Source organism: Sporothrix schenckii (assembly GCF_000961545.1).
Source record: "Sporothrix schenckii 1099-18 chromosome Unknown Cont48, whole genome shotgun sequence".
In the NCBI taxonomy this organism is placed as follows: domain Eukaryota; kingdom Fungi; phylum Ascomycota; class Sordariomycetes; order Ophiostomatales; family Ophiostomataceae; genus Sporothrix; species Sporothrix schenckii.
In genome coordinates, this window is record NW_015971149.1 from 806,344 (window position 1) to 825,438 (window position 19,095).

The 19,095-nt window shown below is 61.8% G+C and overlaps 11 protein-coding genes across 11 annotated transcripts; 7 read left to right on the forward strand and 4 right to left on the reverse strand.

Annotated features, from left to right (window-relative positions):
• Window positions 1–629: 629 nt before the first annotated feature.
• SPSK_01036 (MFS transporter) lies at window positions 630–3,029 on the reverse strand (the record flags this gene model as incomplete). The annotated part of the gene is made up of 5 exons (XM_016727967.1): window positions 630–1,247; window positions 1,309–1,348; window positions 1,371–1,557; window positions 1,646–2,015; window positions 2,082–3,029. 5 exons carry the CDS (start codon window positions 3,027–3,029, stop codon window positions 630–632), a joined length of 2,163 nt encoding a protein of 720 aa, XP_016584115.1.
• Window positions 3,030–4,176: 1,147 nt separating this feature from the next.
• On the reverse strand, window positions 4,177–6,182 carry SPSK_01075 (uncharacterized protein; the record flags this gene model as incomplete). The annotated part of the gene is made up of 2 exons (XM_016728006.1): window positions 4,177–5,467; window positions 5,554–6,182. The coding sequence occupies 2 exons, from the start codon at window positions 6,180–6,182 to the stop codon at window positions 4,177–4,179; spliced, it is 1,920 nt and encodes a 639-aa protein (XP_016584116.1).
• A 325-nt stretch (window positions 6,183–6,507) lies between these two features.
• Window positions 6,508–6,735, reverse strand: SPSK_01339 (uncharacterized protein; the record flags this gene model as incomplete). The annotated part of the gene is made up of 1 exon (XM_016728266.1): window positions 6,508–6,735. The coding sequence occupies one exon, from the start codon at window positions 6,733–6,735 to the stop codon at window positions 6,508–6,510; it is 228 nt and encodes a 75-aa protein (XP_016584117.1).
• Window positions 6,736–7,518: 783 nt separating this feature from the next.
• Window positions 7,519–8,502, forward strand: SPSK_01222 (uncharacterized protein; the record flags this gene model as incomplete). The annotated part of the gene is made up of 1 exon (XM_016728153.1): window positions 7,519–8,502. The coding sequence occupies one exon, from the start codon at window positions 7,519–7,521 to the stop codon at window positions 8,500–8,502; it is 984 nt and encodes a 327-aa protein (XP_016584118.1).
• A 523-nt stretch (window positions 8,503–9,025) lies between these two features.
• Window positions 9,026–11,384, forward strand: SPSK_01040 (uncharacterized protein; the record flags this gene model as incomplete). The annotated part of the gene is made up of 2 exons (XM_016727971.1): window positions 9,026–9,456; window positions 9,518–11,384. The coding sequence occupies 2 exons, from the start codon at window positions 9,026–9,028 to the stop codon at window positions 11,382–11,384; spliced, it is 2,298 nt and encodes a 765-aa protein (XP_016584119.1).
• Window positions 11,385–12,004: 620 nt separating this feature from the next.
• Window positions 12,005–14,074, forward strand: SPSK_01065 (uncharacterized protein; the record flags this gene model as incomplete). Its single annotated transcript, XM_016727996.1, has 1 exon — window positions 12,005–14,074. One exon carries the CDS (start codon window positions 12,005–12,007, stop codon window positions 14,072–14,074), a length of 2,070 nt encoding a protein of 689 aa, XP_016584120.1.
• Window positions 14,075–14,676: 602 nt separating this feature from the next.
• Window positions 14,677–14,892, forward strand: SPSK_01342 (uncharacterized protein; the record flags this gene model as incomplete). Its single annotated transcript, XM_016728269.1, has 1 exon — window positions 14,677–14,892. The coding sequence occupies one exon, from the start codon at window positions 14,677–14,679 to the stop codon at window positions 14,890–14,892; it is 216 nt and encodes a 71-aa protein (XP_016584121.1).
• A 451-nt stretch (window positions 14,893–15,343) lies between these two features.
• On the forward strand, window positions 15,344–15,907 carry SPSK_01279 (uncharacterized protein; the record flags this gene model as incomplete). Its single annotated transcript, XM_016728209.1, has 1 exon — window positions 15,344–15,907. The coding sequence occupies one exon, from the start codon at window positions 15,344–15,346 to the stop codon at window positions 15,905–15,907; it is 564 nt and encodes a 187-aa protein (XP_016584122.1).
• An 81-nt stretch (window positions 15,908–15,988) lies between these two features.
• On the forward strand, window positions 15,989–16,414 carry SPSK_01295 (uncharacterized protein; the record flags this gene model as incomplete). Its single annotated transcript, XM_016728225.1, has 1 exon — window positions 15,989–16,414. One exon carries the CDS (start codon window positions 15,989–15,991, stop codon window positions 16,412–16,414), a length of 426 nt encoding a protein of 141 aa, XP_016584123.1.
• Window positions 16,415–16,448: 34 nt separating this feature from the next.
• On the forward strand, window positions 16,449–16,832 carry SPSK_01302 (uncharacterized protein; the record flags this gene model as incomplete). Its single annotated transcript, XM_016728232.1, has 1 exon — window positions 16,449–16,832. The coding sequence occupies one exon, from the start codon at window positions 16,449–16,451 to the stop codon at window positions 16,830–16,832; it is 384 nt and encodes a 127-aa protein (XP_016584124.1).
• A 199-nt stretch (window positions 16,833–17,031) lies between these two features.
• On the reverse strand, window positions 17,032–18,327 carry SPSK_01162 (uncharacterized protein; the record flags this gene model as incomplete). The annotated part of the gene is made up of 1 exon (XM_016728093.1): window positions 17,032–18,327. One exon carries the CDS (start codon window positions 18,325–18,327, stop codon window positions 17,032–17,034), a length of 1,296 nt encoding a protein of 431 aa, XP_016584125.1.
• Window positions 18,328–19,095: the final 768 nt, after the last annotated feature.

Sequence of the window (19,095 nt, forward strand, 5' to 3'; positions counted from 1 at the left end):
GAACGACTGCCGTTGTTATATACAAGTCAACATTCTGCCTAAATGTGAATGCCAAATGGAGCAACGTTGAATGCTCCGAATGTATCGTTCTGCCTCGTTTAGATCATGTCTTCCATCATGACTCTCATCATGACTCTCCACTTTCTGCAACGAATCTTCGTAGCGGACCAAAGCATCCAAAATGGCCGCATCGCATCACGACTTTGCTGACTCCGAGTCGGCTGCGTTTCTTGCCGAGGAGGGCGGTGTCAAGCATGAGGAGAGGCCACCGCGGACCAGAAAGGACACCTGGACGGGCGTCTGGCACTACGTTCCGTATGCGTCGCTGGCCGTCAACGTCCTTCTGTCGCTCGTTATTCTCTTCGCGTCGTCCAAGGCCACGACCGCCGGGCCTGTGACGGCCATTCTGCCCTCGCAGGCCATGTTTGGAGACAGTAGGCGTCCCCTCCTAGTCACGATATTGCCGACGTCAATGTCCCGCTGACCAGCAGTCCCCACCAAAAAGGTCGTCTTCGAGCCGGACGCAAGCTTCGACGTCGATCCGTTTGGCCCCGACGAGATTGACAGCCCCTGGTACACTCTGGCGCCGCGTAGGTCCTCTTCTTCCCATCTGCACGTTCCGTAGCCCGTCATGACATCCACTCACCCGTGCTCTCTCGCCCGCGCCACCCCTCCCTGCAGCCGGCAAAGGCCACATTGCGATTGCCGATCCCGCCGCCTGGGGTCTCGCCGGTGGCTTCCCGCTGTCGGGCGATGATGTCTCCACCACCACCACCACCACGACAATGTCCACGACGTCCCCGTCGCCCGCCGAAGAGTACACCGTCGCCCTCTACCACCAGCTGCACTGCCTCGCCGCCCTCAAGTCCAAAATGGTCCGCCTGCAGGCCTGGTACGCCAACGCCTCCGACAACGAGTACCTCCGCTTCGCCCTCGGCGAGGACCAGGTCGCCGACCACCACATGGACCACTGCTTCGACTATTTGCGGCAGACGCTCCTGTGCCACGGCGACACCACGCTCGAGGGCGCGCGGCGCGTGCGCACCGCCACCGGCCACGAGACGACCGTGCGCGGCGTCGACGGCTGGGGCGTCGTGCACGCCTGCCGGGACAGGGAACGCATCTATGCGTTTGCCGATGCACACCGGAGCCGCAACGACACGGGGATTGATTAAAGGGGGGCGGGAGGCTTCCACGATGACGGTGTGCGTTATGCGTTTCTTATGGGAGACAAAGTGAATTATTACCTGTCAAAGTAGGTTTTGGTGATTATATTCCAAACAAGTCAACAATACAACAATATCATACAAGACGGTACGAGGCTGCTAGACACGGAACAACGTCAGTCCTGCCTCGGGGGACACGGTTACAGAGTATAGAAGAAGTCTGGGTGCCGATCGCCGAGCTCCTCAATGCCCTTGACACGCAGGGCGGCGCGCGCCTCCTCGCTCATGCTGCGCTTGCGGCGGTTCTCATACTGCAGGTAGAGGCGCGTCAAGACAGTGAAGACCAGGCCAACACCACACAGCGCCAGCGACGACGCCTGGCCTTTGTGGTCTGCCTTGTGTTAGTGTGGAAGAAAGTAAAAAAGTGGAAAACGCACGACGACATCCACATGCATCAACAGGATGCACCGAAAACTCACAATAGGGCGGCGTGTTGTAGGCCTGGTTGGCGCCAATCGACACACACTGGGAGATGACGTTGAAGAGCGCCAGCGACGAGCCGCGCCGGGTGTATCCGGCAAAGGAGATGGTGGCCCACGACAGCTGGAGGACGATGTTGGGATACACGGAGAAGGCAACGAGGCAGGTGGCAAAGAAGCGCACTTTGGTGTTGGTGGTGCCGATCAGGATGGCATAGCCGACGATGCTGACGGCGATCGAGGCGCCGAGCGTGGCGCTGCGGGCGTTGGTCTTGTCCGCGATGCGGGCCCAGAAGAGGACGCCGAAGCCGGCACAAACGTAGACGATGACGGAGAAGAGCTGCGCGTTGACGGAGGTGTAGCCGAAGCTCTGCTGTTGTTAGAGGAGAGACGAAAGCGAGCGAAGTGAGGACCAACGGAGCGCACATCAACGTACCTTGATGATGGACGGAAGAAAGTTGCTCATGGACGAGACGCAAAAGTGGCCGGCCGACGAAATGACAGCCATGAGCCAAAAGTGCGGGCTCAGGAGGATCAGCGGCACGCGCGTCCACTGGAGCTTGTACTCGCTGTCCCCGACGTTGTGCGCGGCCGCGGCGCGCACGGCGATGTGGGCTTTCTCTTCGGGCGTAAAGCCGAACCGGATCTTGTAGGGGCTGGGCGGCAGGAACGCGAGGACGACAAAGGCAAAAGCGATGGGCAGGATGCCCTCAATCAAAAAAATCCAGCGCCACGCACGCCAGCCGTGGGCGCCGTCCAGGTTCTTCTCGATGCCGTACGCAATCAGGCCGTTGAAGGCGCCGGCCACAGTCGACGTCGAATAGAAGATGGCGCTGCGCGTGGCGAGCTCGTGGTACTGGTAGAAAAACGACAGGTAGAAGACGGCGCCCTGGACAAAGGCCTCGGCCATGCCGATGAGGAAGCGCAGGGCCAGCAGGGCCCCGGCCGAGTGGATCACCACGCTCAAGGCCGTGAACAGGCCCCAGAGCACCATGGCGCCAAAGAACTGCCACGGCGGGCCAATGGCGCGGACAAGCAGCGTGCCGGGCAGCTGGAAGACAATGTAGGACACGAGGAACATGGTGGCCGCGTTGGAGTAGGCCTGTGCGCTGAGGCCCAGCTCCTCCGGCATGCCCGCGACTGCCGCGTTGGCCAGATCCGAGCGGCCCATGGAGGCAAAGAAGTAGACGCTGGAGATGACGGGCAAGATGAAGAGATCGAGCTTCCACAGCACACGGCGGTCCAGGGCCTTGTATTCGGGCGTGGTGTCGCTGTCCCAGGCAGCCGTGTTGATGCCGGACTCGACCTGGACCTTTTCTGGGCTGGACGGATCAGGGACGGCTTCTTCGACCTCGTGCGTCTCATTCTTTTCCGTGGACGCCATGGTGAATGGACAGGCGTGGCAGACGAAGTGATGGGTTGACAGGGGAGGCGACAGAGGGTAGACAGGTGTGGAAATGGTTTGGACAGGAATTTCAAACAATACGGATTTGATGAGATCAGCGCTTGCCTCACGAGTCCTACAACAAGGACGACACCCCGGGCATCGGGGACGGCCTTTAAGTAAAGACGGAAAACACCACCAACCACGAGGACATCATCCGGTACAGTCAAACCAAAAATACAGGAAAGTAAGAGAAATGCCAAAACAAGCAAAGACCACCAGGCCCATTGGCCAAGAGACCGGCCCAGAGCGTTGGGAATGCGGGGAGGTCTGACAACGGGTCGTCGTCGATGCGAAATTCGGCTGGCCAAGAAAGGCAAGGAGAGGCAAAGAGTCGCAAGGAGAGACAGCAAGTAGCCAGGATACTGGCGAGTGGGGTGACGCTATCTGGGGAGGGTTCGTCGGTCGTGGGGATTCGAGATGACGAGGTAGGCGGAGATGTCTTTGCATGCTTTTGGCATTAAACGTCCTTGAGTTTGAGTGACTTTCTTAGGTAACCGACCCGACTTCATGTAAAGACACTCAGAAGGCGCCTTCGCTCGCCACAATAAAAAAGGCCCAATGTCTTGTCGTAGGACGAAAGGTCATCACGAGACAACCTTCTGTCTTGATTTTGCTTTTGGTCCCCAGCTCGGATCGTGGCGAAAGCATCTCACCACCTCCCCCGAAAAGACTAGGATGGAGTTAACAACCCCGTCTTGATCAGCAAAATCCGGGGAACAGAATCATGGGGTAGCTAGTGTCATGGTCAACCGGGACTAGACCAGGCGAATTTCGCTTCACACCGTGGCTGTCTCCGCACTTCCAATGAAGCGAATTTCGGATTGCCCAAGTCTAGCGTCAAGTGGGAGCTGCTTCCCCAGACACATGCAAGACGCAAGACACACTTGTAACAGAGCATCCAAAAGAGAGGCGAAAGTTGTACCGGTGTACAGGACATGTCGTATCTTGAAATTGCGATTGGCTTGTACATAACCCGCAGCGCCTAATCCTACCGGTGTCCTCAAAATGTGAACAATATGAACAATCACAGCCTCATAACCTCTGCCGCAGCGTCCGAGTCGTGCCGAGGACCGAGGACGTTCCATCACTTCTTAAGCACAAACATGTCACTAACCCAGCCATACGCGCGGTTCAGACGACGTCCAACCCGCCGCGCCACCTCGTACGTCATCTTGCCCCGCGGGTGCGGCTCGTGGAACTGGATGCTGCGCTCGATGTCGAGAGCCGTGAGGCGGAACTGCCAGACGGAACCGTACAGCTTCTCGGCCTGAAAGCCCGTGGAGGTCATGGCGTGCAAAAAGTCGCGCCAGGGGACCTCGCCCGGGGTGGAGGAGACGTCGGCATTGAAGAAGAGGGTGCGGAAGACTTTGAGGGCGCGGGCGTCGACCGGCATGGTGGGCTGTGTGTCTTGCACGACGGGCTCGGCATCAGTGAGTGAGAGACCAGCGAGGTCGTCCGTCGGGGATGCCGCTGCCGCTGCCGCCATACCCTTGGTCTTGGTCTTGATCTTGGCCTTGTCTCTGGACGACGATGCGGTGAGGCGTCCCTGCGATGGCTTCTCGACGACACCAAAGTAAAACGCAGACAGCGGATTGCCGATGCTGCCACTGGACGTCTTGTTCGCCGGTGCCGCTCCTTTCTTCCCACCTTTCCCGTTCCCCGGCATGACCGGCTCCACCCATTGGGCGGTGCGCTGCACGATCCGCGGTTGCAACAACAGCGTCTGCGTCGCGGTGCCGGTCAAATCGCCGGCCTTGACGTACATGTGGCGGTCGACGCAGGCCCAGAACGCGTCCAGGTTGCGCTCTGCCTGCCGCAGTGCCTCGGTGTTTTCCTTGGTGGGGCGCTTCTCGCAGGGATACGCAAAGCGGCCGCCGGTCGGTGTGCCGAGTTTGGTGGCATCCGCAAGACTGTTGTCCTGCACGGCCGCCTGAATCTTGATCATCGGAGCGTGCTCGGCGTCAACGGCGCGCTCGACCGTGTCCTTGTACTTGACCATGTGGTTTTCAAAGCCACTGGACCACGGCTGGTAGAGGTCGATCTGGGCCAGGCACTGGGCCACAATCGAGAGGTCGCCTATGAATGCCGCGACGTGGGCCGACACAAGACTCTTGGCTTCGGGCTCCGTCTCGATCAGGCGCTCCAGCTCGTCCACAGCCGTGGTCATGCGCAGCAAGAAGATCTGCTGCCCGTCCTCCCAGAGCATGCTGAACTGGAAGGTGAGCTCGGTAGCGATATTTCTGCGCGCAGCTGGCCGCGACTGGACGGCAATGTGGGACGTAGTCTTGTTGGGCGGCGGTTCGCGCCAAAAGAGGTTGCGCATGGGCGGCGAAGCTGGGACCACCACCTGGAACTGCTGCAGGGCCCCTTGGCAGCTTGCTGCAGTTGAAACTGAAATTTGAGAAGGGCGAGGAGATATTCTTCCGGGGGAGGAGCGGCCGGGCGGATGGCGGCCGCATACCTTTGTTGAAGCTGCTGCACGAGGCGGGGCTGGGCGAGCAGCTGGGCAAACGACTCGTGCATCAAATAGGCAGACCCGATCATGACGCCAATGACGCGTTCCCAGAGAATATGCTGCCGGAAGCGTTCGAGAGTCGGGTGCACGTTGCCATTCATGTCTGGCAGCATCTCGAGCCGGTGCTCCTTGATTTCCATCAAGGTACTCGCAAAGTACGCGGGATCTTCACGCAGCGACCAGATGTGATCCTCGGCGGCGGAGGTCCAGGCGGCGAGGAGGGCGATGATGCGGTTAAAGTCAATCTTGGCGGGAACACGGTAGGGTGCTTCGCTGGCCATGACGGCGAGCGAGTCGAAGCCCGCTGCCTCGGCTTCTTGCTTGAGCACCGGCTCCGGCAGAACGGGTGCGTCCTGGACGGACGCCATGTCGACCTCGTGGAGCACCAGCGCACAGCAGTCAATCAAGAAACGCAGAAGGCGTTCCTGGGCCTCGAGGACAACAAGGCCATCGCCCGGGATGAACTGGGCTCGCGTGACTGCCCAGTTGTCGGCGTCCGCGTTGTCGTCCCAGCTCACCAGTGTGCCGTAGTTTCTGTCCAATGTCGGCGAGTTGGGGTCGCCATTGAGAATCATGGTCCACCTGTTGAGGTAGACTCGAGACAATTTGTGCGACACGATGCCAATACGCATCTGCTCCTCGTCAGCGGCGGCGAAGAGGCAGGAGGGGTGGCGGCCGCGGGCGTTTATGAGCAGCAGCAGACCGTGGCTTGGACAGGCCGTCTTGGTTGATGTAGGGCCACATGACGGCGTCACGGGGGTGCAGCAGCTTCTTGCCGCGGAAATCAGGCGCGTCTTGCCGCAGAGTCTCGAAGTCGGGACGGTGCATGGCGGCCATGCCGGGCCAGGCCTTGAGCAAGACGGCAATCCGCTGCGCTCGCGTCTTTTTGAGCCACCGCCGCTAGAGGGTCTCTTCATGACGCTCGACAATGGCACGGAGCTCGGCAAAGCCGGCCAGGACGTTCTTGCGGCGCGTGTCGGCCTCGCGGCGGACTTCGTCGGCGGACTTCATCACCGGAACCGGCAAGTTCAGGGCCTTGAACATGGCCTCGGGGTCGTTGTAGATGTTGTCGGCATCGCTGTCCGAGTCGGGCTGGCGTCCAGATGCGTAGTTGTCAAAGTTGGGCATCACGTCGCGGAGACACGATTCCACCCCGGCGCTGGCATGCGTGGTTGTTCGAGTTTGGTGTTGCGGTGAAGATGGACTGTGGTATTTTGTACTGCCAGAACGACCGAAGCCCAAGAGCCCACCAAATGCAGTTGTGGGTCGCGTGAGGTGTCGACATGATGCTGAACAAAATGAAGTACAAGAGCCCAGAGATGAAAAGAAGCAGATTTCAGTTTTTCTCTACGAAATGCAGCGTTGTTTGACGCCCCTCCATTGCTCTTTCCTTGGAACTTTGGTTATGCCCAAACGCGTTCCTTCCTCCAAGGGACACGTTCGTTCGGTGGGTGGCACCTTCCAGTGCGAGTACCGTATCGCCAAAAAGGAAAGTGCGTTTGGTTGTGCCTGCACTTGCACCTGCCTCAAAAAATCCGTGTCACACAAATCGTATGTCGCGAACCCCGTTCCTTCCCCAACAGCGGAGTTCGCGACGAAGCGAGATTCGCTTGGGAAGGAGGGGCCTGGCCATTAGCGGGGCCAGGTCGCTGGAAGCAACAAGCCAACAACAGCACTACAGCTCAACTCCCTGGCCGAATCGGCATCGGTGTTTCTGGCAGCGCCGTTTGCTCCGTCTGACTGGACCACGCTACAATTTTGTTATCGTGCTGGCCTGTATTAAAGATGAGAGTCGTCATGACGGCTGACGAAGAACGACGACGGCCGGCGTGAGCAGAGTCCCCAACAACGCACAGCCGAGGCATTCGACGACCAATCCGACGAAGCATTGCCTGCAACAAATCCCTCACGATGGCACTGGACCGCCGCTTCACGACGAGGGATGTGCCCGCCAAGTTCCTCGAAGCCGTGTTTTTGACGGGCCGCGTCCCATGGCGCGTGGCCCCCGCGGACCCGCGCGTGGCGTACGGGCTATACGTGCCGCCGAGCCAGTACCACGCCAAGTACACGGCGGACGCGACCGACGACGACCAGACGGACACGGCCGACGACCGCCTGCCCCTCGTGGTCTGGGTCCACGGCACTGGCCGCGATACGAGCCCCCTCTCGACGGAGCTGGCCGCCTTCGCCGAGGCCAACGGGTGCGCCGTGCTGGCGCCCCTCTTTCCGGCCAACATGGACGGCCCGCACGACCTGGACGCGTACAAGGTGCTGCGCTCGCAGACGCTGCGGTCGGACCGCGTGCTGCTGGCGATCCTGGACGAGGTGGCCGTCGTCTGGCCGGGGATTGCCACCGAGACGGTGTACCTGGGCGGGTTCTCGGGCGGCGGGCAGTTTGCCCACCGATTTTTGTATCTCTACCCGGAACGGCTGGCGGCTGTGGGGGTGGGTGCACCCGGGCGGGCGACGCGGCTGGACGATACGCAGAACTGGCCAGTCGGCATCAAGGACGTCGAGGCTGTGTTTGGGCGCGCGGTCGACAGGGCCGCCGTGGCCAAGGTGGCGATCCAGATCGCCGTCGGCAGTGAGGACAGCGCGGTGCACGGCGGGCCAACGTTTTGGGAGTGGCTGCGGGCGATGAAGGCCAAGGAGGCCGCCGCGGCCGCAGCCGTGACGAAGGCAGGACAGGACAAGGGCGGCGAGAAAGCGTCGACGCTGCCGACAAGCTTCGGCAGCCGGCTGGACTTGGCGACGGAGCTGCATCGCCTGTGGGCGGCCGACGGCATCGCGTCTACCTTGACCGTGGTGCCGGGGTTTGCCCACGACAATGCTGGCGTGCGGCCACACATTTTGGAGTTTCTCCGGTCGAGGCTGGCGGCTGATAGAAAACAATGATGAGGGAACGAGTGTTGAGTCGACCGTCCTTGAGTCGACCGTGGCGGCGACGGCATGAGGAAATGACACTTTTTGGCAACAGTCTCTTTTGGCTATTAGTTTCTTCTCATTCATATTTTGTTTGTTCCATTTTCACTTATTGTTTACCCCTGTCTTTTTTATCTCTTGCGTTGACAATGTTTTGTTTTCAATTATGCCTGATATCTGATTTAATACCTGCAATCAACACAGACACTCAACACCCGCTAGCTACAGGGGCGCGCCCCAAACAACTAGCGGGACCTAGCCGCGGCATTTCCAGATGGCTTAGAAGGTGAGGAACTTCACTAAACCCCCTAGGGCAAGGCCACTATTAGAATCAGGATCAGGCCTGACGCCTTTGTCTCCTCCCCGCCGTCGACAAAGTCCTGCATGGCCGGAACATCACGCCTCCTGGGCCTTTTATTTATGCCGCATCGCCCTCACAAGTCATGAAGCGTCAACGCGAGGCAGTGTGATCCTGTGAACATTACGAAACAACACCATGACCCACCAACCAGTGACCCCGATGCACTCACCAGCCATGTCGTCGTCGTCTTCTAAACGCTGCTCGATGGCATGCACGACGTGCCGACAGGTGAAGCTGCGGTGCGACGCCGCCGAGCGATACCCGAGCCCCTGCTCGCGGTGTGTGAAGCGGCGCAAGCCGTGCGTGTTTGACTCGGACTTTAAGCGGCGGCCGGTGCGTGGCGCCCTGGAGCGGCTGCTCGAGGAGAAGGAGCAGCTGAAGCAGATTGTGGACTCCATGGGCGCCGCGGCACACGGGATGCAGATCCATCCGACCCCGTCGCAGACGCAGTCTGAGGCATCGCCAGCCGTCATCGGCCTCTCTGACGACTCGCCGGACGACACGCCGGGCTACGACCTGGACGGCGTGCGGCTGAGCTTTGCCGTCGTTGACGATCTGTTTGCGTTGTCAGTGCCCCCTTCCAATCTACATTATTAAACAACGGAATCCGTCTACTGACTGTCCAAGCTACGTTGCCGTGTTCCATCCGATGCTACCCATCGTGGACATTGTCAGCGCATCCAAGACCCCAGCGGACGTCTGCGCCGACAGCGAGCTGTTGTTCTGGACCATTCTGATTACGGCCGCGCAGAACCATCCGCAGCACCGCGCCGCCGTCCTGGAGCCGCTCGTCACGCCGTACCGTCGTCTGCTGGCGGACGCGCTCGTCCAGCCGGCCCGCACCGTCTACATGACCCAGGCGTTGCTCGTGCTGACGTCCTGGCCGCTGTCCGTGGACCGGCAGCGCAACGACCCAAGCTGGTACTACTGCGGGGTGGCGACCAGCTCGGCCGTCCACCTGCGGCTGCACGAGGCCGAGGCGCTGTGGTGGTACTCGTCTGTGGGGGGCCGGGAGGAGGTGGTGACGGGCAGCGGTGGTGGCGACAACGGAGACGACGGCGACGACGGCGACCGACAACAGGCGAACGCGGCCCGGTACCGCACGTGGCTGGGTGCCTTTGTGGTCAGCAACGCGCTGGCCATCGACATGGGGCTGCCGCCGCCCATGGCGTCTGTGGCATCGCTGGCGCCGCATCTCCAGAAGCAGCTGCAGCTGCAGCTGGGCGATGGGCTGTCGGATGTGTTTGCGGCGCGCATCGAGCTGCAGACGATCCTGTTCCGCCACGACACAGTCCTGAAAGACACGGCGTCCATGTCGACGTCGACGTCGGACACGCTCTCGTCAAAGAACCCCGTCCTGGACGTGATGGAGCGCGAGCTGGACGCATTTGAACAAAAGTGGGCGGCCGTCGAGGGCAGCCAGGGGCGACAAGAGCTGCCGTTTCTCATCCACCTGGATCTGCTGGCGGCGCGGCTTCGGCTCCGCGCGCCGCTTCTGATGCCACGGCCGGCCGTCAACGAGCCAGACTTGTTGATCGAGGCGGCGTGGCAAAAGACGATCCACTACGCCGGTCGCATTATCCAGCGGATGGCCGAGTTTTACGCAGACGGCAGCGATGCCGAGCAAGCGTCGTGCTCCGCCAGCGCCAGCGACAGCACCGCCCAGACCCGACGACCGCGTCTTGTGATTGCGGCCGCGAAGCGCTGCCTCCCCAAGCACTACAGACGCGCCCTGCTGATGGCCGTCTTTGCTCTGCTCATCTACGCCATGCTGCACCCACGGGACACGGACGACCACGACGACTCGACGGCCCGCGCCCTGGCCGCCGCCAGCCAGGCTCTCGACCTCATCGACGCGCTGGTCCGCCACCCGGCCGACGAGAACGGCCGCTGCGTGCGGATCCTGCGGCTCGTCGCCCACTATGCCGACGACCCGCGCGTCGCCAGCGCGTTCGCCGACCACTTTGCGCGCGCGCTGGCCCCGCCCGACACGGACCTGATCGAGGTGGGCATCAAGGCCTCGTGGGTCGTCCGGCAGCGCGTGCGCCAAAAGTACCTCGAGGGCCCGGACCGCGAGCTGCCGTGCCAGCGGCTGGAGGCGTCGGCGACGACGGCGACGGCGGCCCGCCGAACCATTGTGACGCGGTCGGCGACGGCCAGCCGGCTCCAGGGTGCGGACGGGGCGCTGGCAGAGTACACACAAGGACGCACTGCGGCCGTGTGCGAGCAGAACAACACGGCCGCTCAGCATGCGGCGCCTATGGACCGGCCGCTACGGCTTCCGCCAGCACAGACAGCACCGCCCCCACCTCTCTACGCGCAGGATGTTGGTCCGACGTGCCACGGCGGCACACAGTGGGAGGCGGACAGCACGCTCGCCGAGCAATTCAGCCACGCCTTTAGTGACGAGGTATTTACGGACTGGAACGCCTGGTTTGACGACGCGGATGATTTTATGAACTTGTTTCGCGCGCCGAACTGGAATTCCGTGTAGGGAGCGAGGCGGGGACACAGCGACACACTGCGATATGCCAGTTGATATGACAAAGAATGATTCAAGACAATGACAATACACACTTCGCCGGCGCTCCACAGTTACTGGCTGGTTGGTGGCTTGCCCTGTTCTCGTTGCTTCCCCGCACACCGCATCAGCGCTAAGAGCTGGTGTAAGTCGCTGGGCCCACTTGCCGAAATTCGCTTCGGCACCGAAGGCTCCTCGCACAGACATGTCTTGTCCTTCCAAATGACCATCCCAACAGGGAGAACATGAGCGAGGGGGGGACGCCGGACAAGGAGAACTTCTCAGACGACGAGAAGTCCTACGGACATTGGTTGGATTGCTGCTCAAAAGTTGGCAGCAGCCGACGGGCGCTCAAAAGTCCGGGCCGATCATGGCAGAAAATGTGAGATCAAAAAGAACGACAAGAATGTCAACGCAGAACGAGACAACACAAAGCTTCAAATAGGAGCTGGACACAACTGTCTCTGTCTTCATTTCGTTCCAGATTCATTGCCTCTGCATTGCCAAACACCAGGCGGCCTTTGACCATACATCATACCCCACGTCAAGATTAAACGAAACAGACGTCATCGTACCTCTCCACACCCCTCACAATGGGTTCGGTTCCCACGCCTTTACCGTCCTCGGACGTCCTCTGCCAGATCGTCACGCCCGTCGGCATGTTCGGCTACGGCTTCGAAATTGACGAGGTGTACCGCGGGCTGGAGGCTGCGCGGCGCGACCACCCGGGCGTGCCGACGGCGCTCATCATGGACAGCGGGTCGACGGACTCGGGCCCGTCGAAGCTGGCCCTGGGCCTCACGACCTGCCCAGAGAGCTCGTACCGCCGCGACCTGCTGGCATGCCTGCGGATCGCGCGGCAGTACGGCGTGCCGCTGCTGCTGAGCTCGGCGGGCGGCGACGGCGCGGACGCGCACGTGCGGCTGTTTGGCCGGCTGGTGGCAGAGGCCGTGGACGCGCTCAACGGCGAGGACGGCACCGCGACGACGCTCAAGGTCCTGTCCGTGTACAGCGACGTGGACAAGGCGCTGGTGCAGGAGCGGCTGGCGGCCGGCACGGTGGCGGGCTGCGGTCCGTGCGTGCCGGCACTCTCGGCCACCGCCGTCGAGGCCACGACCGTCGTCGTCGGCCAGATGGGCCCGGAGCCGTTTGTGCAGGCCATGGCGGCGCACCCAGACTTTGACGTCGTGCTCGGCGGGCGCGCCTACGACCCGTCGCCGTACGTGGCCTTTTGCGCCTACCACCATCTGGGCCCGGCCGCGGCGGCGACCACAGACGTGTGGGCCATGGATGCGGGCCTGCTCGGCGGATTCACGCACATGGGCAAGATCATGGAGTGCGGGGGCCTCTGCGCGACGCCCAAGAGCAAGGGCTCCATGGCCACGGTCTACCGCGACGGCAGCTTCGACATCCACGCGCTGGCCACCGGCGCCGTGTGCCGGCCCCTGACGGTGGCGGCGCACACGCTCTACGAAAAGACGCGCCCGGACCAACTGCCCGGGCCAGGCGGCCACTTGGACCTGACGACAGCCCGCTACGCCCAGCGCGACGACGGGGCGTCGGTGCACGTCCAGGGCGCCACGTTTCATCCGTCGTGGAGCAAAGAGGGCGGCGGCGCCGGCGGCGCCTACACGATCAAGCTGGAGGGCGCGCGCATCACGGGCTACCGCGCCATCTTCATGGGCTCGTTCTGCGACCCGATCCTGCTGGCGCAGCTGCCGGACGTGCTGGCACAAATCAAGAAGTACGTCGGCAAGCAGCACGCGCACCTCGACCCCGCGACGTGGGACCTCGACTTCCACGTCTACGACGGCCGGGACCGCGACGGCCAGGACGCCGGTATGCCCGCACGTGGCGGGCCCGAGGTGCCTCCACCGGGCGTCGCCTTTATTGTCGGCGAGGCCCTGGCGCCCACGCAGGCCGACGCCAACAGCATCGCGTCCGCCGCGCGCATCGGCTGCGTCCACGGGTCGTACCCGGGCCAAAAGGCTAACAGCGGCAACTTTGGCATGGGCATCGGCGGCGGGTCGGGCGAGATTGAGATGGGCGCGTGTGCCGAGTTCTCCGTGTACCACCTGATGGACCTGGCCCGGGGCGAGGAGGGCGCCCGGGAGGTCGGCACGGAGGGGGCTGCGTTGTTCCGCTGGGCGGTGGCCTGGGCGGGGCCGGCGGGGGGGACGAGGGTGGCGGTGCCCGCGGCCGTTGTGAAGACGGAGGTCAAGGCAGTGAATGGCCACACCAATGGGGCGTCGACAGCAACCTCGTCGACGACCTCGTCAACGACCTCGTCGGCATCGACCTCGTCAAAGGCGACGACGACGACGACCGCCACCACCACCACCGTCGGCGACCTCGCCAAGCTGCTGCGCTCCAAAAACGCCGGGCCTTACGAAATCACCCTCGACGTCCTCTTTGACGACCGCGCCGTCTACGACAAGGTCAAGGCGTCGGGGGTCCTGACCCCGGACAAGGTGGCCGCCCTCTATGGGTTGACCGCCGACCAGCTCGTCTACTGCGCCTTCTTTGACCCGGCGCTCGCCTTCAAGGCCACGCTGCCGCGCATGCGCAAGGGCCAGCCGGCCGCCTCGGGCGGCTTCATGGAAAACGACGTCCACGGCTCGCAAAAGTACAAGCCGCTGATGAATGTGGCGATTGCGCTGTAGGGTGGGGGATGGTCGATTCGTTTCGTTTTTCGTGTGTCGTGTCGTCATGTCGTTGCGTCGTCGTTTGAATGTAAATACGTCGTGTATTTTTGAGTCGTGTATTTGAGTGCATGAATTGAATTCAGCTTCAAGGCAAAAGGCACCGTCTTCTCGCAGTTGATGTCTTTTCGTGCCAATGTAGCCTCTGTGCGGCTTCGAGGACCATCGCGCCTCTTCCCTTCTGTCCCCCCCTCCACTCAGGGCACCACCTCTCTGTCGACATTGATGACGAGGAAGTAGATGTGATGCCGATGTCCGCCGTTAGGCGCTAAAAGTTAGCGTGTTCGGGGTCTTTTAGCGCCCGGCAGGTCCCAGTGACGCAACGTCTTGACAGCTGCTGTCTCTGAACGGACAACATCCCGACATGTTACTCGCTGTTCGTCTCCTGCATCGGCGTGCGACCACGCCGTGTCCTGAAGCAAATGGTTGGCAAACTCGTTGAACAGGCGTTCCAGTTGAGGGCCTGTTTCTGGGAATCCTTGGCTTGCGCCTGCACAGGCAAATGATGCTCGCGGCCCCCAACATCGCGAGATGGCATCACACGCAACGGGACGCCGACCAGAATGGGTGCAGAGCAGCGCGACGTGCGCTGGAAAAGGCGGGATAAGACGCCGACGGGTGCAGACCAGCTGCATGTGCATCATGCGTGGTATCCTGCACGGCGCCCCTCTTTGAGCCTCGACCCAGGCGTCTTCCCTCTTGTGCTCTCTGCTGCCTGTCGCCTTGCAGCGTCTGGCGGCCTCTGCCCATTCGCCGGCATTCCTTATTGGCCACGATAGTCTCTCCTGCTCTTCGCTTCCACCCGCATTCTTGCTTGCTCCTACTTGTCAAGCTCCAGGTCGCGACTTTGTCTTCCCCCCATTGCCGTCGCGCCAACGGCCGGCTTTTTCGCGTTGCCTTTCCGCTGTCGTTCTGCGCAGTGCAGCTTCCCCCCACGACGGCCTACTGCAGGCGCACCGTAATCCTCCTTCATAGTACTGCGGAATAAATAGATGCAGCATCCTTCTCCGTGTCGCATTTCGGAGGGCATATCTCGTTTGTATCGTAGACTTTGGACTTGCACTGTGCATACATGTTCTCGTCCTCACATTCTTCGATCACATTCACCCCTGTCCCCTTGTGCTTACAGCGACTACAGCAACTACGACTACAGCGATTACAGCGACTACAGCGACTACAGCGATTACAGCGTACAACGATTACAGGCCACCCCGCCCGTCCACTAACAAAATGGCCCCACAATTGGCAGCCGCTGCAACCACTCCTGCACCCGCGCCGGCCGACGGCTCCGACGGCGGCGGCCTCTCCCAGGGCCAGATCGGCGGCATTCTGGTCGGCGTCGTTGCCTTTGTCGTCCTTCTGTTCCTCTTCTGGTACTGGCTCACCCACTCCGAGGGCTACGTGGCCTACCGCGACGAGCGCCGCTACCGCCAGCGCCTGGAGCGGCTGCGCCAGCGCGACCAGTGGGAGCGCCGGCGTCGTCGGCCGCGGTCCTATTACGAGACCGAGGTCAGCTACGAGAGCGACTCGGAGACGACAGAGGTGTCGCGGCGGCAGCGGCCCGCGGCGTCCATGGCCGCCGCCGCCCGGATGCAGCACATGATGGCCGCAGCGGCCGCGGCGGAGCACCAGCAGCAGCTCGAGGCAGAACGGCGGCGACGGGCGGCCGGCGTAGCCACAGCCCCCAAGTACGTCCTCAACCCGCCGCCGCTCCGGTTTCCCCCGACGGCGCGGCGGACGAGCTATGTGCACACTCGCCATCCGCAGATTCCCGGCATCCGGCGGTTTCCTTGAGGGCCCGGGGCAGGAACGAGCGTCCGGCTCAAACACAGGATCAACTCGGCTTGCTCTTTCCCGGATGGGACAGTCCCCAGCATGCCCTTTTCGGAAACAGCGTCTTCCCCTTGGAAACAAGACGCACCTTCCCCTGGTGGACCTACATACAACAACAAAGCAACCACTTTAAACAACCCTTTGTCGTTCACTTCCAGCCCTCTCTGCAAAACCTCTTCCCATTGCAAGTTTCCTTACAGCATTTTTACTTTCCTTCGCCTCTCGGTCCACAGCGCCCTCCGGCATCTGCTCGGCCACGCCATGACGTATTCCCCGCTGCTGGTCCCCGTCTCGCTGCTGCTCCCCATCTGCCTCTTTGTTTTCGTTGCTGCCGGCGCCCTCGAGTCTCCGTCCGTCCGCGCGTTTCCCTACGTCGTGCTCATGACCATTGTCTTGATGCAGTTTCGTCTCGTTGCCTACTACTTTTACGTCACCAGGAACCCGGGGCTGCAGCTGTTGGCGGCGTAACCGCAACAAGCCAGTGACCAAACGCGCAGATACGATGGTATGCCCTTTCGTCCCGCGTCGTGGCTCAGGCTGTGACTCTTCCTCGCTGCTCACTCTCTACGCAGAACCGGCGGCTCGCACTTGTGATGGTCGCGGCATCGGTCGTCGTGCCCTTCCGCCGGCGCTACCCCTCGCCCACGCCCGCCTGGCCCGCCATGTCGGCAGCGCAGCTCCCCTCATTGCTGTACCCAACGAGACGGGTCACCGCTGCCGACGAGGACAAAACTGGCAGCAACACTGTATAGCACCTTGGGACGGTCCTGGCTGCTCCTGTGATGACAAGAATGGCTCAGGCAGTGCACCAAGCGCGAGACCAAAGGAGAGCGCGCGGTACTGGACTCGAACTCCATGGACGAGCAGGACAGACGGTTTTGAATAGACGTTGCCCGTGGCGCGGAGCAGTATCCTTGAAATGAAATCAATTAACGCCTGGTGGTCCCCGAAACAAGCGACAAAACCTTCACAATATTAAAGAAGTAATAAAAATACAAAATATATCCACTCGCTATGCAAATATCCAACGTCGGTTTTTGTCCGTTTCATGTAGCATCCCCTTCCACTCGGTCCCGGCGACACGCTCAATCACTTCCGCTCGTGCTGGCGCCCTCAAACAGCCGCACACACAGCACGGCCGCAATCGCCGCAATGCCGCCCAGAATGACCATCTGCACGCCCTCGAACGTGCTCTTCCACAGCCGGCGCCATGGAATACGGCGGCGCCCGGCCGGGAGGGGCCGTTCTGAAGACGAGGAAGATGGCGTGTCCAGGGCAAAGTCCCGGATGAAGCCAAACAGGAAGAGGGCCACAATGCAAACGGCAAAGCTGTACCGCAGACCGTCGCCGACGTGCGTGACGAAAAAGTACGGCCACAGCGGGAGCAGGCCGCCCACCAGATACCCCAGCGCGACGGACGCGCCAGCCGCCACGGGCCAGACAGCATCGTCGTCGCCGTCGTCGCCGTCGTCGCCGCGGCCGTCTTTTGCGGGCGGCGCGTAGTAGTCGGCGCCGTAGCCGTATTCCCCGTCGTCGTCGCCGCCGGCCACACGAGCCGCTGCCGACTGGCTGGCCGCCACGAGGTTCGCGGCCACGTGCGGTTGGGACGCAATGTGGGCCAGCATTTGCCGGTGCAGGTCGGCCGGCAGCGCCAGCGGCGCCAGGTAGCGGTGTGCCGTGGTGAGACTGTCCGCCCCGGGGCTATCCGCCGCCTTGGTCTCCTCCATCTCGGGGCCGGACTCGACGTCGGCCCGGTCGCGGCCCCGCTCCCTGCTGCCCTCGCCCTCACCCTCGTCTTCGCCCGCGGACGACGACGTGGGTCGAGTAGCAGCCTGTCGCGCCGACAGGTAGCCGCCAATGCCCATGCTGATGCACCCTGCGCTGACCTCGGCCAGGCCCGCGTACACCACCGTGTCCGTCTGCCCCAGCGACGACAGCCCCGCCGTCAGCGCAAACGGCACGGTCAGGCCGTCGGCGAAGCCCAGGGTAAAGTCGGCCCAGAAACGGCGGGCGGGCGGCAGGCAGCCGACCCGTTTTTGCACGTGGGCCACGCGCGCCCGTTTCGCCCGTTTCGCCGCCGCGCGCTGCTGCCACGACGCCGATGTCATCTGGATGCTGCCCTCGCTGGCACTGTCGACGCTGGCACTGCCTGGGCTGTAGGCGCCGTCGTGGTCGTCGTCGTTGCCGTGGTCCGCCAGCAGGCGGGCATACTGCTGGCGCGTGCGGGTCGAGTCGGCCATGCCGGCGAGTGTCGATGGATAAAACGAGGCGAACGACGAAGCGGAGTGGGAGGTCGAGGACGGCGATGTAGGGCGGTGGTTGAGTGACTGGTGGTTGGGTGACAGAAACGGTGAAGAGGACATGTGAGGCGTGACAGGCATTCCTGTGGAGGAAGCGGAGGAGCGAGTGGAGGGAAAGAAAAGGATCGACCGAGAGATCAACGGAAAGCCCTCTGCGTTTTTGTCTTCTTTTAAATTGTATGTGTCTTCGATTCTGTTTCAAAGATTATCTTCGCCCGAATGAGCCGTTGGGATTAACGCCCAGGTGAGAAGCGACCATGCTCGCATATTTACACAACCCGCTCTCTAGTTCTTGTCTACAAGGCCATGTTCTCCGTTAACGAACGCGTGGATGTGGGACAGGAGAACACAAGAGTAATGGATGGCGGAGAATGTGGTTGTAGAAGGAGACATGATTGGGCATGGGGTACCCAAAGAACAAAAGAAGGGCAGGGGACATGGTGGGTTTGGGGAGGCTACCCGTGAGCTGGGTTGCAGAAAGGACCTTTCAGGATACCGAGAGAGAAAAGAGATAACAGACAAATCGAGAAGAGACAGTGCCAAAGGACGGGAAAGCGGCGCAAAAGTGCTGTTCGCCTTGTCGTGCATCTCCATTCTGCACATGGCGGACCCCTGTCGAGGCGAGTCGTGTAGTTTAATGGAGCTGCACAGGTAATGCAGGCCGTCTCATTGGATGCGTGTCGAGGCTGGCCTGTCCTGGTTCCTGGTCCTTTGTCGTCGTGCAAAACCAAGAACATCGCCGTCGCCAATGTCAGCGATCCGTGGTGCCCACGTGGGTGCACTATGTGCAGTTTAGTGGGTGGAAAGAGCGTGCTGGGTGCTCCACTCTCCGCAGATCGACCAATAAGT